Source organism: Brassica oleracea, chromosome C3 (genome assembly GCF_000695525.1).
Source record: "Brassica oleracea var. oleracea cultivar TO1000 chromosome C3, BOL, whole genome shotgun sequence".
NCBI classification, from domain to species: domain Eukaryota; kingdom Viridiplantae; phylum Streptophyta; class Magnoliopsida; order Brassicales; family Brassicaceae; genus Brassica; species Brassica oleracea.
In genome coordinates this window covers 20717685-20734044 of record NC_027750.1, presented here as the reverse complement: position 1 = coordinate 20734044, position 16360 = coordinate 20717685, and the positions used below count along the sequence as shown (strand labels likewise).

The following is a 16360-nucleotide window of genomic DNA, read 5'->3' as shown; positions in this document are numbered from 1 at the left end:
TTTGTATTTTTTTTTCTTAAGAAAGTTTTAGCTTAATTTATGGTGTGGAGAGTGTAGAAAAGTCAGTGTTTTTATTTTTCCAGTCAAGGGAAGACCTCGTTTAACTCGATTTCGTGGAATATTAAGACAAGACCGTTGACCAAAAAAAATAAAGAGACAAGACTTTAAAGTACGTGACCTCCTGTCAGGGATGATAGTCTGATAGTAACAGAAAATCAATTCAACGTGATTGGCGTCATTAAGAGCATGTTTATTGCTGTATCTTAACAGCATATCTTACATTAAATGTAATTAAAAGAATTAAACCAAAAATGAAAAGCAGAAAACGCGTCTCTTAATTAAGAACAATAAGACACGGTCCCTTAGGGGCACGTGTCACGCCTCAGTTTGGCAGAGGATAGGTGGAGACCTTGGTCCCGTCTCATTTGTCGCGTCTGTTTCTCTTTCTCTCCGTCTCGATTCTCTCCGAGGCGAGAAGACGATCTCTCATCGTATCGGCGGTGAAGTTTCTGTCGGTGACTCTCGTGGACGAAGGAAGACGGCGGGTCTCTTTCCGGTGCTTTCCTCCACCCAGGAAGCCGGGGACCTCTCTATCTTGGTGGTTCTCTGAGGCGAAGACCAAACGGTGAATCTCAATCGACTGCTCCGCCGAATCGAAAGGTAAAGCTTCGTTGATATGTATATATGTTTGAAGATTTCGATTATGCATGTCTCATATCGTGTCTTAATTTGAATATCTATGTTTGAATGTTAATTTGTTTTGATATTTTATGTCTTCCTGTCTTTAGATTGATATATCAAGAGGCGTGATGAAGGGGTTAAGGGACGATGAAGAAACTCGACACTGATGGTTCCAGTTGTGCATCAAGGTAAAAGCCATCAATTTCCTCGGTTGAATTTGATAAAAATCATGTCTTAGGTGTCTTTAATTGGTTAAAGCAAAGTCTTGTAAATTATGGTTAAATATATCGATTAATGATGTCTTAGATTGTGTCTTAACATGAATCTCTATGTAAAGAACTTTAATTTGTTTTGATCTTTCATGTCTTTGTGTCTTTGGATTGAATGATCAAGAGGCAAGATGAAGATTAAGGAACGATGAAGAAACTGGAGACTGATGGTTCCGATTGTTCATCAAGGTAAAAGCCATAACTTCCTCTGTTGAATTTGATCAAAAATATGTCTTTGCTATCTTTAATTGGTTATAGCATTGTCTTGTGCCTTATGTTGTGGTTTATGGTTGGGTTTTTATTGTCTCTATGTAGACTGGAGCGTAATGAAGACCACATGACTGAAGAATCCTCCACTCTGACCACAGGAAAGAAAGCTAAACGATTGTTCATCAAGGTAAAAGCTTTCTCTTTGGTCTGTTGTATTTAATAAATGCTATCTCTTTGGTCTGTTGTTATAGGTTTGGTAATAAATTCTCTGTTCAAGTGGTTAGTGTTAGATTAGAGTTGTAATAAATAGATTTTTATGGTTAGATAGAAATCAATTGTTAGATAGAAATGAATGGTGTAGATATATGTCAACTCGTGTGATCAATGCTTTCATCCAAGGTTTGCGTCTTTAAAAATCTTCCCTTCTCCTCTTATTCAAACCGTGTTCTTGTCACTTCTTTTCACTTCTGTTCTTCTCACTTCTGTTCTTCTCGCTTCTGTTCTTCTCGCTTCTGTTCTTTTGTTTCTTTCTCCCTTCAGCGTGCTTCAGTATGGATTCTTCTCCATCCACGCATACTTCAAAGTTTGTTGACTTACTTAACAGTCAACAAACCATTTCCTTCGGTAACTTTGAAGATTGTGTTGAACAATCTTCAAACTTTGGCCCTACTCCTGCCCAGCGTAGAGAAAGGAGGAAATGGACGCCTACGGATGATGTTCTCCTCATCAGCTCGTGGTTAAACACGAGCAAAGACCCTGTAGTGGGCAACGAGCAAAAATCAGGAGCATTTTGGACACGAGTTGCGGCCTACTTCGCGGCAAGTCCTCAAGTTGCTGGCTGCGAACAGAGAGAGGCAGCCCACTGCAAGCAGCGTTGGCACAAGATGAACGACCTCGTCTGCAAGTTTTGTGGATCATATGAGGCGGCTACTAGAGAGAAAAGCAGTGGGCAAAATGAGAATGATATTCTCAAATTGGCTCATCAGATATTCTACAGCAACCACAACAAGAAATTTACACTTGACCACGCTTGGAAAGAGCTCCGGAACGACCAGAAGTGGTGTGAGCAATCCACTGCCAAGACCGAGGGAATCTCAAAAAAAAGAAAATGTGAGGACGGTGCAGATTCATCAACCTCTCGAGCAACTGAATCCACCCGTCCTCAGGGGGTTAAGGCTGCAAAGGCTAGTGGGAAGAAGCCGGTGGTAAAGGAGAAAGGGCTTAATGATTTTCAGACAATGTGGTCTATAAAACAACAGGATTTGGTCATCAAAGAACGGTTGTCTAAGATGAGTCTACTTGACAATCTTATTGCCAAAAAAGAACCGTTGGGGGAGTCTGAAGAAGCCCTCAAGAATAAGCTAATTAATGATTTGTTGTCTAATTAGTTTAGCTCTAAGCGTAGTTGTTTAAATTTCCCTTGTTCTTGTTCTTGTTATGTTGTTGTTGCTATGTTGTTCTTTGTTCTTGTTGTTGTAAAATGTTATGTGTCGGTTATGGCTAAAATGTAGTTGTTTAAACTTCTTGTTGTTACATGTTCTTGTTGCTAAAATGTTTCTCGGTTATGGCTATGATTACATGGCTCATGGGACTATGAGAGAGCATCTCTACAAGACTCAGAACTCTCCTCTTCCTTGGAAGCAACGTCTTGAGATATGCATTGGGGCAGCACGAGGGTTGCATTATCTGCACACCGGTGCGAAACACACGATCATCCACAGAGATGTGAAGACGACAAACATTCTGCTCGATGAGAAATGGGTGGCTAAGGTCTCTGACTTCGGTTTGTCAAAGACTGGTCCTACACTTGACCACACACACGTAAGCACCGTCGTGAAAGGAAGCTTCGGTTATCTCGACCCAGAGTACTTCAGACGTCAACAACTGACTGATAAATCAGATGTATACTCCTTTGGTGTCGTTCTCTTTGAAGCCTTATGTGCACGGCCTGCCTTGAACCCGACGCTAGCGAAAGAACAAGTGAGCTTAGCTGAGTGGGCACCGTACTGCTACAAGAAAGGCATGCTTGACCAGATCGTTGATCCGCATCTCAAGGGAAAGATCACACCGGAATGCTTCAAGAAGTTTGCTGAAACAGCGATGAAGTGTGTACTAGACCAGGGCATTGAGAGACCGTCGATGGGAGATGTTCTCTGGAACTTAGAGTTCGCGTTGCAGCTTCAGGAAAGTGCTGAGGAGAGTGGGAAAGGGATATGCAGTGAGATGGACATGGGTGAGATTAAGTACGATGATGATAACTGTAAAGGGAAAAGCAACAACGACAAGGGCTCTGATGTATATGAAGGGAACGTGAGTGACTCGAGGAGCAGTGGTATAGACATGAGTATTGGTGGTAGGAGTTTGGCGAGCGAAGATTCAGATGGACTCACTCCAAGTGCTGTGTTTTCTCAGATCATGAATCCTAAGGGACGTTAGATAAAACCCGGTACACTTCTACCTTATCTAAACCGGCCTCATCAAAAGGATGCTGGTTCGTATTATTTATTAACTATTATTCTCTTTGCTGTTATTTATATAGAATTTTGGATTGTGTATTTGATACTACTACTAGTACCACAATGAAGAGTGTAAAAATTATGTATTTATTTTTCTTATACAGAACATGATTAGCTTCAGTTTAGTATTTGTTTTGTTATCTAGAACGGTTTTATAGTGGATGCATTGTCAGAAACCAATAACCATTACGAGTCAAAATAAACCAGACCCACTTATAAAACATGTGTGAAAAGTGAATTCTAAGGCAAATTAGTCAAGGAGATTAGGTTTTTCTTATCGTAAATACATTTTTATGTAGGCCCTAAACCAAACTTTAGGTTGCTTTGTGACGTTTAAAAGTCAGTTTACTATTTGCTTTGTTACCGGCAAACTTTTGCAATAACCAACTACTAGTGGATGCATCGAGATGAATACACTCTATGATGTTTCACATTTCTAACAGGGAGAAAGTAGCGGAAGTTCACACGTCGATCTCACCTATTCAACAGATATCCCAACAAATATCGCCAATCAGATGGGTGTTCGAACCAGAATTCGTGATAGACAAGCACATCAACAACTGAAAGGTGATTTGGTTGAACATATATGGCGTAAATTTGGACATGATCAAGACAACAACTGAGCTTCGATGCCTCTTTCAAATTATTATCGTTTTTATGTAATCTTTGTTTTATGTTTTTATGCTTTAATGTTTTTATTTTAAAATTTATGTTTCAAATAATATGCTTAACTTTGTTTTTTTAAAAATAAAATTATGTTTAATAATTTTTTATTTTTAAGAATCTCTAATTAAGATACTACCAATAAACCACTAACATTAAGGATCTCTTAACAAAGTAGCTTAACTTCACTTAAATACTAAAAAAATCATTAAGAGCCCTTGAGTGGGGTTTACCAATAAACATGCTCTAACTTTGTCTGCCTAAGTTGTGGCTTTAACGAAATCGGCGAATAAAAACCTTCAAATTCGGATTCTAATTCAACTCTGGGATGCGAAGGAATATTAAGGCAGCGGAAATGCCAACTTCTCCATTATTTGGTCGGATGCAGATAGCTTTACCTCTGTTACGATAATCTTAAGACTTTGCAAAAGAAAAAGAAGTTACAATACGAAAACAGACACTTTTGATCCTCCAACAGATATGCTTAAAACGGATAATTGATCATTACAATGTTGAAAGGAGTCTAGGATTAAAGTTCAGAACATATATATGTAGAATCGGATTTCTAGTTAATGATGGTGTATGTGGATATGTTTAAAAGAATTCATTTGATTTTCTATATTATCACACTTGTTTAGAGAGAAATACAGTGTTAAGTATGTGTTGAGTTAGAATAATTTAAGAATGTGTCTTATGGAGAACTAATTTCCAATATCGTGTGAATAAGGTTAAAACACACAAAAAAATATATAGTGATTGAAAGTTACTAAAAAGTCTTTTCGACCTTCCAAATTAACTAGGATGGGAACATGAGTCGAAAGAGGGGGGTGTAGGACGACAGTGGCGGTCGGGATATTACAATAGTAATGTAGCATTAATCAGAAGGGAAAATCTGTCGCAAAATGGACATACAAATTATGTATAATTATTCATTTCAACCGTTCAACATACAACATTAATCATAAGATTATATTTATGATCAAATTATTTCTTACATCTGAAGTGAAATTGTGCAAAACACAGATATTCACAACTCACCTCCCAACAGACAGTAGAGAGTTAGTAACCGAAGATCCACCGGTAGACAAGCTTGATTCACTAAATCCTACTTCTGGAATTCCCAACAATCTTTCACTTCCACGCAAATCCGACGGTGACAGATTTGGTAACATTACATCTCCCCTTAGATAATGTAGCACCTGTCTCATAGTTGGTCTATTCTCTGGATCAGACTGTGAGCACAACAAACCTAGCTTCAATACCATTTCGATCTCTGTTAGGTCATAATCATGCCATAGATTCGGATCTTTGGCATCCAAGATGTTTCCGTCTTCCCAAAAATGAAAAACCCAATCGACAAGAAATACCCTCTCACCGCTCTCTCGGTTCTGAAACTCGATAGGTCGTCTACCGCACACCACTTCTAGTAAGAGCACCCCAAATGCAAAAACATCGGTAGCGGTTGTGGCCCGTCCAGTCCTGAGGTGATCGGGGGCTAGATAGCCCCATGTACCTGCGACGTTGGTGGTTTCAGGTTCCGTACCGTGACCACACAACCGAGCTAAACCGAAATCTCCAAGTCTCCCATTGTGCTCCGCGTCTAGCAAGACGTTGCTGGATTTTACATCACGGTGAATCACCACTTGTTCCCAATCCTCGTGAAGAAAGAATAAGGCAGAGGCCACACCTTTAATGATTTTAATCCTCTGGTTCCAGTCGAGAGCTACCTCCGGACTATTGTGCAAATACTTGTCTAAACTTCCATTAGGCATGTAATCGTACACTAGAAGAAGCTCATCCTTCCGGCGGCAATAACACCTTTGTAAACGCTCCCAAAGCCCCCTCTTCCAAGAAGGCCATTATCTTTGAACCCTTTGGTGGCATAGTACAAGTCCTTGAACTTCATTCGGTTCTTAGCGAACTCTGTTTCCCAATCTTCAATCTCCTCCGCAAACTTTCTCCTCCTCCTCAAGATGCAGCGCACGAGGCATATGGGGGAGCAAATAACCAAGCAGGGGATGATACAAAAGATGGTAAATAAAAGGAGGAAGACAAACATGAGGGCAAACCATGTCATCCAGCTCCTTTGCTTCACCATTGGGAGTTCTGATAAGGTCAACAATGGAGCTTTGCCCTTCACTCGAAAACTCCACCCAAGAACAAAATGTTCCGACAAAATCGTACCGGTAGCAGACGAGAAACCTACGAACATATCTTGCAAAAGAACCGAGGATAGATCGCGGACAATAGATACAAGCGCTTTTTTAGGTTTTTCCTTTCTAAATGGAGCCATCGTTACGTTGATCCAATGGGTACGACCATCGTAATCGACCCAAACCTGCATTGGCTTACCACTCACCAAAGTTAGCTTCTTAAACTGATCATTATCGTACCAGTACCCTGCCGGTGAAGTTTTCACTGACTTCAAGCTATTGATATCGATTCCGACATGGTTGTTGTCGGGATCGTCTAAGGGATCTTGGACCGTGTCAAATTCAACAGCGAATACATGATGTAAATCATTACCGTTGTTTATGATGTTAAAGAGACCTACGTCTTCGCTGGGAGCTGCAGTTGGGAGGCTAAAGTTAGGAGCAATGACGAAGGCCATGCCCTCAGCGCCAATGCCCGGGACTACAGGGCGGATAACGAAGACAAAGGTTGTAGAAAAGGACGAAACGGTTTCGTTTGGTGAATCTCTGAACCGGATTTGTTTACTATAGAAGGCGTGACCGCTGTCCGTCGTAGTAAAGTTGGTTAGCTTCAGGACACCTTTGGGTGTGACGCTGGAAATTCCTTGGACGGATATGTCACTCAACGGAGGATAGAAGCCATTGAAGGTGAACTCGAGGTTTTGGGATGAAGGTTGTAGGGATTGCGAGAGTATGCTGAAGAAGAAGACGATGGTGAGTAGTTTGAGGAACATGGCTCTCTATGTTTATTTTTGTTTTTGCTTTGGTTTAGATAATTGAGCATCCTATATTTTATAAGGAGGAGATGCAACAACTTACGGTGCACAGAGAGTGTGAGAAAGTCTTCGTTGATGTTTTAGGAGTCAACGGTGGGGACTCTCCAAAAGACTTCGAGGTTGTTTGTAAAGAGACAAATGCTCTGTTATGTGAAACAGAGACTCTGAAGACGGAGGAGAAGATAAGTAGGCCCAACGTAAGTCAAACTTCAGTCAAGCCCAACACAGGTCCAAGTGCTCAGACTCATCACAACGGTCACAAAAACAGTGAAGTGGAGCTGGCACAAAAGACAAAGTCGAGGCATTTTCCTCTCCTACTGAAGAACCGTTTTGACAGCTTGCTGACAGAAGAGAACGAGGATAAGATTGCCACGTGTAGGGTTTCATGTGTGTAGCTCCCTTGTATATAAAGTGATGTAATGTCTCTGAAAATGTTAGCCGAAATGAATCAATAAAAGTATTATTCAGAAAATCTCTCTTGTTCTTGAAATCTTTTTATGGTATCAGAGCCTTCAAACCTTAACAGGTGAAGATGGCTAATAATCCTGTGGAGTATCCGTTTCCAGCAAAAGTTCATGTTGCGAGTTGTGTCACGATCCGTCTTAACGACACAAACTACTTGTTATGGAAAACACAAGTGGAGTCACTTCTTAGCAGTCATAAGCTTCTGGGGTTTGTAAATGGACGCTATCAGGAGCCTGCAACAACAGTCGAGCAACGAGTTGGTGAAGAGGTTCAACAAGTGCCGAATCCAGCTCATGAGTCGTGGTTTTGTACTGATCAGTTGGTGAAATCTTGGATTTTTGGAACGCTTTCAGACGAAGCGTTAGGAAGAGTGTGTGCCTTGACTACTGCTCATGAGGTCTGGTTGGCTCTAGCAAACACCTACAACAGAAGTTCCGTCAGTCGTGAGTTTGACTTAAAACGCAAGCTCCAGTTGCTCTCCAAACAAGGAAAATCTTTCTCAACTTATGCTCCTGAGTATGCATCTTTTTGCGACCAGTTGCGTTCAATAGGGAAACCTGTAGATGAATCTATGAAGATCTTATAATTAGTAACATTCAAATGTTTTATTTATTTTTCATATATTTAGTTGACTATAATATCTTTCAATTACAACAAAAAATATCGATAAATTATATTTTACTTATATAATATTATTTTTAAATACAATCACAATTTTTATAATATTATTTTTAAATACTTTCTTTATATCTATATTTTCTTAGATAAAAATTATAAATTTTTATATAATGTGATTTCATTAAAAAAAATTTACACAGATAATCTTGATATTAGAAAAATAAATAGTATTTATTTTAAAACATAATTTTAAACAATACAAAAAAAATTCAAAGTAATAAAAATATTTTTACATATCTATATATTTTCTTAGATGATTACATAAAATAATTAAGTAACAGAAACTGATATATGTTTAATTGTCTAAAAACAGTTTATAATTAGTAATATTCAAATGTTTTATTTATTTTTCATATATTTAGTTGACTATAATATCTTTCAATTACAGCAAAAAAATATCGATGAATTATATTTTACTTATATAATATTTTTTTAAATACAATCACATTTTTTTAATTTTTATTTTTAAGAGATATTAAAAAAACTAAAAAAAAATTTCAAAATAAACATCGTTTGATTAAATATTTACAAAATAGTTTAATGAGGTAGATATATTATATTTTATCATTGTTAAAGTTATTTTTTTCTTAATATTAAATTTGCTTTTAAATTTTATGTTTTATTTTTGTAACTTAATAGAACCATAATCAAAATACCAAAGCAAATCTGAATTCTCATTTTTAAGATTATTTAAAATAAATTTTAGTCTCCGTCCAATAAATCAAAGGTATAAAGTTATTTAGAATTTATAAAATATTTTAATTATTGTAAATATTGATATGTGCTCACGAGCTTTCAAAAATTTATCAGCTACTTACGCATGTAACTTCCTATTGATCATCGTTTTATTTTCTAATATATTCTTTTACAAACATCAACATATAATTTGATAAATATTATGAAAATACATCCACATTTGACTTAATTATAATAAAAAATAATTATACTTCATTTTGAATTTGAAAGAATATATGTAACTCAATATACTCACAACATGAGTGATTCGACTAATCCAACTTATATCTAAAATCATAGATTTAAATATGATAAGAATATATAATTTTATAAGAATAGTAATTTATTTTATAAATATAAATCATAGGACAACTCAAAACATATTAAAAATGAAAATAGAATATTAACCAACTGTTACAATTTAGTTCTTTTGTAAAATTTATATATGTGCATGAGACTTCAGAATATTATCGTCGTTATATTAATTTATGTAATTTGGAATAAGACACTTTAGTTTACTTTTTTTTTATTTCATTCTAAGCACAATATATCTTAAGTTATACATAATCTTCATAAAATATATTCACATATCTAAGACAACAACCACCTAAATGCAAATAAGAAATTAACCAAAATGTTAATATATCGAATAAAAATATTACAGTTGAATTCATAGATGCAATCAAATTTACCCAAATGATAACTAAATCGACTGAAAAACAACAAAATCGATTAGATATATCATATATAAAATCATATGTATAATTAAAGTAACGTAATATTATTAATATAAATGATGCATATAAATTATAAATTAATTTAAAATTAAAAATAATTAACAATCATTAATTATAATATATTTATTTTTAAAATATTTATATCCGTGCTCGATCACTTAGTATGACTGTAAACATGAATATTATGGAATCCACTTCAAAAGCAATACGCAGTAATGCAGTGTCTTGACTTTTGCAACACTCATGACTTTTTAAGCCATCCAATTCAGATAATATATGAATCTTAGCTACCAAAAAAAATCGACAGGCTGTTATGAAGAAGTCGTCGGGTCGTAGAGGCGTTAAAAAGGCGGTCCGGGTCCGGCGGTTAGAGCGTAGTGGCGTGGTGAAGCATAAAAATGCCGACGCAGCGTCTTTTTCTAGCTTATCTGAAGATATCTCAGCTTCGACTTCTTCTCGTTGGAGTGCTCTGATGACCCGCTCTCTAGAGTTCCCAGATCGAACCAGTTTCCGGAACTTTAGAGGTGAAGATGGGGACACGGATCCTGACGAGTTGGCTACTTCTTTTGACGCATGGGAAGCTTCCGAGAAGCGAGATAAGTTCAAGTGTTTGTTTGATCGTGAAACGGTAATAAATAAGATGTGGGCTTAAACAAAGACGTCTTATTAATGGTCGGAGAGAAAACGTTCGATCGGTTACAAGGAAATAAGAGGAGAGTGCGACAGAAAGGAAACCGGTGGCTCGATAAGCTACCGGAGAAGTATAACTAACGGCGAGACGAAGCAAAGGTGAAAACCCTAATCTAGCCGTCAAGTGTTGGTCAGTGATTTTCGGATCCTCTTCTCGTTGTCTCTTCTTTCCCTTATATAGACGTCCCGATGCCTCGCTCTTGACCTAATTTTACGCCATCTTGGTGGGCCTCCTTTGCTGGGCCGGGAGGCCCGTAGGTGTTCGAGCAACCGCTGAGCCGAACGCTCTTCAGTCGACGATGGTCAGCTAGAAGTACTCAAGAGTCAAGCCGAGAGACCTGACTCTCGAGCCGACAGATCGAGCCGTCGCTCTTTCTAACTCGGGCCAGGCCTTCCTATTCCTCGGGCCCTGTGGGATGGTCGAATCCATCCTCTACAGTGTTCCGACCACGAGTTTCACAAGTATCTGAATGAAGCAGGTCCTAGTGGTACTGCTGACTCTGAGTTGACGAGCGAGAGAGGGAGTTTTAGGAATTTGTTAGCTTCGAAAGGACCTCTTATTGATTACCGAGGATCATCTTGGGATTTCCTTACCCATTTTGCTCAAGAAGATGAAGTAGTTAGGCGTCCAAGTTCCTCTTCTTTTTCCGACAAGGTTGATCAGGAAGTAGGGGAAAGTAGGTTTCTCGAACCTGCTGATGAGGGTGGTGATGGTGACTCCTCCTCTAGCACAGTATCCGATACTTGTCCCATCTATTCTTCCAGATCTATCATCATGTCTTGGCTTAACGGTCAACTTCTGGGACGAAGATCATTTGGCTCCGTCTATGACGGCAATTCAGGTGGTGGTGGTATCATCACGTCTTGGCTGAAGGGTGGTCTTCTGGGACGAGGATCATTTGGCTCCGTGTATGAAGGCATTTCAGGGTAAGTCGTACTGATTGAATTTGAATTCTTGGTTGGAAAGAATACAGAGCTTTCCAAGATACTTTTTTTTTTGTATGGATAGTGATGGGAGCTTCTTTGCTGTCAAGGAAGTTTCACTACTTGAACAGGGAAGTCAGGCACAAGAATGTATTCAACAACTCGAAAGGGTTGAGATATATTGATTGATTATCCAGCTTCAGCATCAGAATATCGTGAGATACCGTGGTACAGACAAGGTTCTGACTTTCCTGTTCACACTTGCCTAAGCATTTTCTTTGCTCAATCACCCTTAAAGGAGGTTGGGTCGAATCTTATTTATCTTTACTAACGCCTTTTGCTGTGTGCAGGATGGGTCGAATATGTTTATCTTTCTTGACCTTGTAACCCAAGGTTCCATTCTAAGACTTTACCAAAGATACCAGATTCCGGACTCTGCAGTGTCCACGTACACAAGACAAATCCTTGATGCCTTGAATTATCTACACGGAGAAGGTTTTATCCACCTGTAAGATTAATAGAAACTTTTCTGTATTTACTAAGCATTTCCTGTTTCCCTTACTTTCGTCATTTGATGCGACAAAGGGACATTAAATGTGCAAATATATTGGTGGACGCCAGTGGAGCTGTTAAGCTTGCAGATTTTGGATTGGCAGAGGTTCTTTTCCATTTATAGATGTTATAGTTTTTTACTCTTACGATGGTTCCATTTGGTTCATCGCTCTTGCCCCTTTCTTGATTATTATTTAGGTGTCAAAATCGAACGATATTAAGTCCTGCAAGGGGACTCCATGCATTCTGGATGGCTCCAGAGGTATTGTTCTAAGAGATCATCACACTTTTCCTTTCTACTATTTTTATTATGTGATTACAATGATAGACAAAACATGTCGCACTTCAACATAATTTTTGGATCTTGAACTTTTGTTGTTAATGAGGCGTGAAGTTGGTTGCTCAGACTTATTATGCCCATATGTGAACTTTTACAGTGCATACTGCTATGGCGGTACTTGTATGGTTGATTCTAAATGGAGTGTAACAATTTTATTCAGGTTATTAACCCGAATCGTACTTACAAGTATGGAAGTTCAGCTGATATATGGAGCCTTGGGTGCACAGTGCTTGAAATGCTGACTCGGAAGGTCCCCTACTGCGATCTAAAAAACCCAGTAAGTCGTCAAGATCTATAAGTGTTGGTGTTTTATTAGATCTTTCATTTTTTTAATATTTTTATGGGTTTTTCCAAGTAAAAAATAAGAATTGATGTCAGATTTTGTGCAAACATGCAGAATCAAGCCCTGCTTAGGATCGGAAAGGGGGAGCTTCCGGATACATTATCACTAGAGGCTCGAGACTTCATTGTTCAATGTCTCAAAGTGAACCCGGAAGAGCGGCCAACTGCGGCTGAGCTGCTGAACCATCCATTTGTTACAAGGCACTTATCATTCTCAGGATCAGGCTCAGCTCAGGCTCGGGAATCATGATCTCCCGTTGTGACAGTGTGCACTCCTTTTTTTTTTTTTGAATAAAATGTTAAGCTTGATTCAAAAGAAAATACACTTTGTTACACGTTACTTGTTTATGATTCCTTTTCAAACAAGAATAAAATTAAAGACTTCTTATATGTTCTCACAGGTTACAGCTTCAATCCGAACTTGGTATGCATTCACGAGCCTCTGATCTTGCATCATCAGCTATAGAATTCTATCGATAGTTTTGATCAAGGACCTCCTGAGTTTTCGGGTTCTCTCCGTGCTTTCGAGCATTAATTACGGTCTCTCCAGATTTTGTGTCTAGCAGCCAGAACACATATCGAGTAAGGAAGATACGGACATGAGATCCTTTCTTCTGCGAGATGAAGTTTATAATCCCATTCCACACATATTGATCAGTGGGTTACTTCTTCTCTCTGTCTTAAAACCGCATCATTCTTACCGATGCCCATATCAATTTCCCCGCGTGGGCCTGTTCCATCCATCAAACAACCCATCGAAGAATACCAAAAGGAAGTTGATTCCCCATTCCTCACTTCGACTTTACAGAAGTGTATCATCTGGCCAGACCTCTTTAAAAATTTACGCCACATCCATGAGACTTTTGTGTCATCATCCTGTGTTGCGTCTCATGGGAACTTCATTCAATACAGTTAGGGTATTTTACACGTCGTACTAATTTGACGTATATATTTGGCCAAACATCTCTTATTTATTTCTTAAATATTGTCGGTCATATTTGAACTTCTCTTTTCAAATATTAGTTACCTTTCTTTAGTCAGCCTGAGGACCTTTATTGTCATTAAAATCTCGATGATATACACAAAGAGTTATATAGATGACTTCACATGGTAATCAAAAGATAAAATGATTTATAATTTGCATTATCACTTTTCTGTGTGTAAAGATCACATGAGTGAAGGAGGAGAAGTCTGTTCAAATGGAAATCTTTAGCTATGTTGTAAAAAAGATAGTCTTGGCAATAGACATAGAAAAGGTTTCCACAGAAACTTGTCACTGCCAAAAATTGCAAGTCTGAGATCATCTGGAACCAACCATATAACCAACCACACAACAATGCATACTTAAAAGTGAAAAACAAATCCGTAAAAGCAAAACAGAGTGACAACATTTTAACTAAAAAAGAGCTTCATAAACCCTGAAAGCTAACAGTACCAACCATATGGTTTCCTCTCTGAAACAGTGGTCTTCACTTGTCTTCCTTAGCAGATGTTGTGAGTTCTTCTGCCTTCGCTTCTTCCTTGGCAGCTTCATCTTTCTTGTCTCCAGAGTTTGCGGTTTCTTCTGCATTTAGAAAAGAAACCATTTCATTAGGTGCGCAACACAGAGAAACACAAAAGTGTACTTAACATCTCAAATGCAATACGAGATACTTGAATAACAAATGCATTCAACTAGGCAAAATGCTCTCAGTTCATCAAGAAGATGTGACCACACTTAAACCAAAACAATCTTTAGAAACCCTTACCTTCATCATCACTGTCTTCAAACTCTTCCATGCCACCCATTCCACCCATACCACCCATGCCTCCCATACCACCCATACCACCCATGCCTCCCATACCACCCATGCCGCCAAGTCCTTCAAGTCCACCCATGCCGCCAAGTCCTTCAAGTCCAGCCATTCCACCCAAGCTCTGCAAGAAGCAAGAAGCAAGAACCGACCATGGAGTCATTTCTCAAAGTTAGATATATATAGTAAGATAAACAACATCAGAAGCTAGAAACAAACCGAGAAATCCATTCCACCCATTCCACCCATTCCTCCCATATCCATATCTCCGGCACCTGAATCAAAAAAAAAAAAAGAACCAACACATTAACATCTCCAAAACGTTAGAGAGAGTACAAAAGAACAGTTATATAAGCTTATAAGATGAATGCTAACCAGCGTTGCCTTCATCGTCCTCATCTACCCACTTGTCCCAATCAACCTTAACATAGTGTGGCGCTTTCCCTCCACGGATTAGCTTGTCCCACCTTGCTGGCTCTGCTTTTTCTATTATGCAGAAGATGCTTCTTTCTCCAATGTTGATCTTACTTTCCTGAAAATGAATGAAAGGTTTTAGAAACCTAACAAATGAGACAATCAAGGCCAGGTTAGCCAATGAATCACACCTCAACGTTGACTTTATCGTGAAGCTCGAGTTTAAGTTCATAAACGTGATTTTCAGGACCAGCTTTTGCGGAGAAATCAAAGACTCCTTCTGGGAGAAGATTAACTTTAGTCTCCTTGGAATCCGCTAATACTACGGTGAGGAAAATCTTGTCAATGGTCTCGGCCCACTTAACTTCAGGATGACGGCTGTAAAACACATGAAAACCAATCACTTTCAAGAATCAAATGCATAGCAAACATAACAAAAGAGAAAACACCAAACACAGAGACACATCTAAGACACCAAACACAGACACATCTAACACATTAACAATATGTCTGCAACTTCAGCAAAAGACCAAACGCATACATACACAACTAAGACACCAACACAGGCAAGTAACTGTCATCTGATTCAATACCGTAAACTGAAGCTTCATATATACAAATTTATAACACAAACTTAAACCTTAAACCCTGAACCCAACAGCTCTAAGATTCAGGCTTAAACAACAGTAAACGGATACGCAATATAGTAAACCCTAAGACCCAATTTAAAAACCTTAACTTTCTTCATTCCCCAGGAACCCATTAAAAGCGTAGCTTTGAATCTACCGCTACTATAAAGAAACTGAGTTTACAAAACAAACACATGAGGAAAAATGGAAACTTGGAAGTGAGCGGCGAAGCAACAAAAAAACAATAGCGCACACACGAATCTGAGAAGACGATTCGTCAAACGGAATAATAGTTAAGGAGAGATGCCATGAAAGGATTACTGTTATACCTCATGTTTAGCGGAAGCCTGTAGAAGAAGAAGAACCCTAGAGAGAAGAGAGACGAACTCAAACGGTGACGACGCAAAGATTAGATTTGTTTTAATTGACAGAGAACGACTTTCTCTTACCTAGATTGTGATTATCACGTGTGAGCTAGTGTACAAATATAAGGAGGGTCAGGTCGAATCGACGGTGATGGATTATAAGGTTGGGCCTTTTAACGATTTAACGGTTAAGATGAACGGTTTCAATTTAGGGTTTCAGTAGACTGCTTTTGAGATATTTTCTTTAGCCAACATTTTTTTTCTTTTTAGGTAAAAATGTAAAAATATTATAACCAAACTTTTTCGCTTTTCACAGAGTTACGGAAGAAGAAGAAGCTGATAAACAAAATTTTAAAAATCTTAATACATACTATTTAGCCTTATTAGGG

At 38.3% G+C, this 16360-nt stretch overlaps 1 protein-coding gene and 2 pseudogenes across 3 annotated transcripts; 1 reads left to right on the top strand and 2 right to left on the bottom strand.

Annotated features, from left to right (window-relative positions):
- Positions 1 to 5281: 5281 nt before the first annotated feature.
- LOC106332411 lies at positions 5282 to 7371 on the bottom strand (annotated as a pseudogene).
- Positions 7372 to 10001: 2630 nt separating this feature from the next.
- LOC106328403 lies at positions 10002 to 13170 on the top strand (annotated as a pseudogene).
- An 816-nt stretch (positions 13171 to 13986) lies between these two features.
- On the bottom strand, positions 13987 to 16053 carry LOC106329109 (uncharacterized protein OsI_027940-like). 3 transcript variants are annotated; one of them, XM_013767700.1, is made up of 7 exons: positions 15936 to 16053; positions 15169 to 15355; positions 14939 to 15095; positions 14783 to 14838; positions 14588 to 14687; positions 14519 to 14551; positions 13987 to 14334 (listed from the first exon to the last, which is right to left on the bottom strand). In XM_013767700.1, the coding sequence occupies exons 1-7, from the start codon at positions 15938 to 15940 to the stop codon at positions 14240 to 14242; spliced, it is 633 nt and encodes a 210-aa protein (XP_013623154.1). In that variant the 5' UTR covers positions 15941 to 16053; the 3' UTR covers positions 13987 to 14239. The 3 variants fall into 3 exon arrangements, with proteins under 3 accessions (XP_013623154.1, XP_013623155.1, XP_013623153.1); XM_013767701.1 differs by having other exon boundaries at positions 14519 to 14590; positions 14645 to 14687; XM_013767699.1 differs by having other exon boundaries at positions 14519 to 14687.
- Between the last annotated feature and the right edge of the window lie 307 nt (positions 16054 to 16360).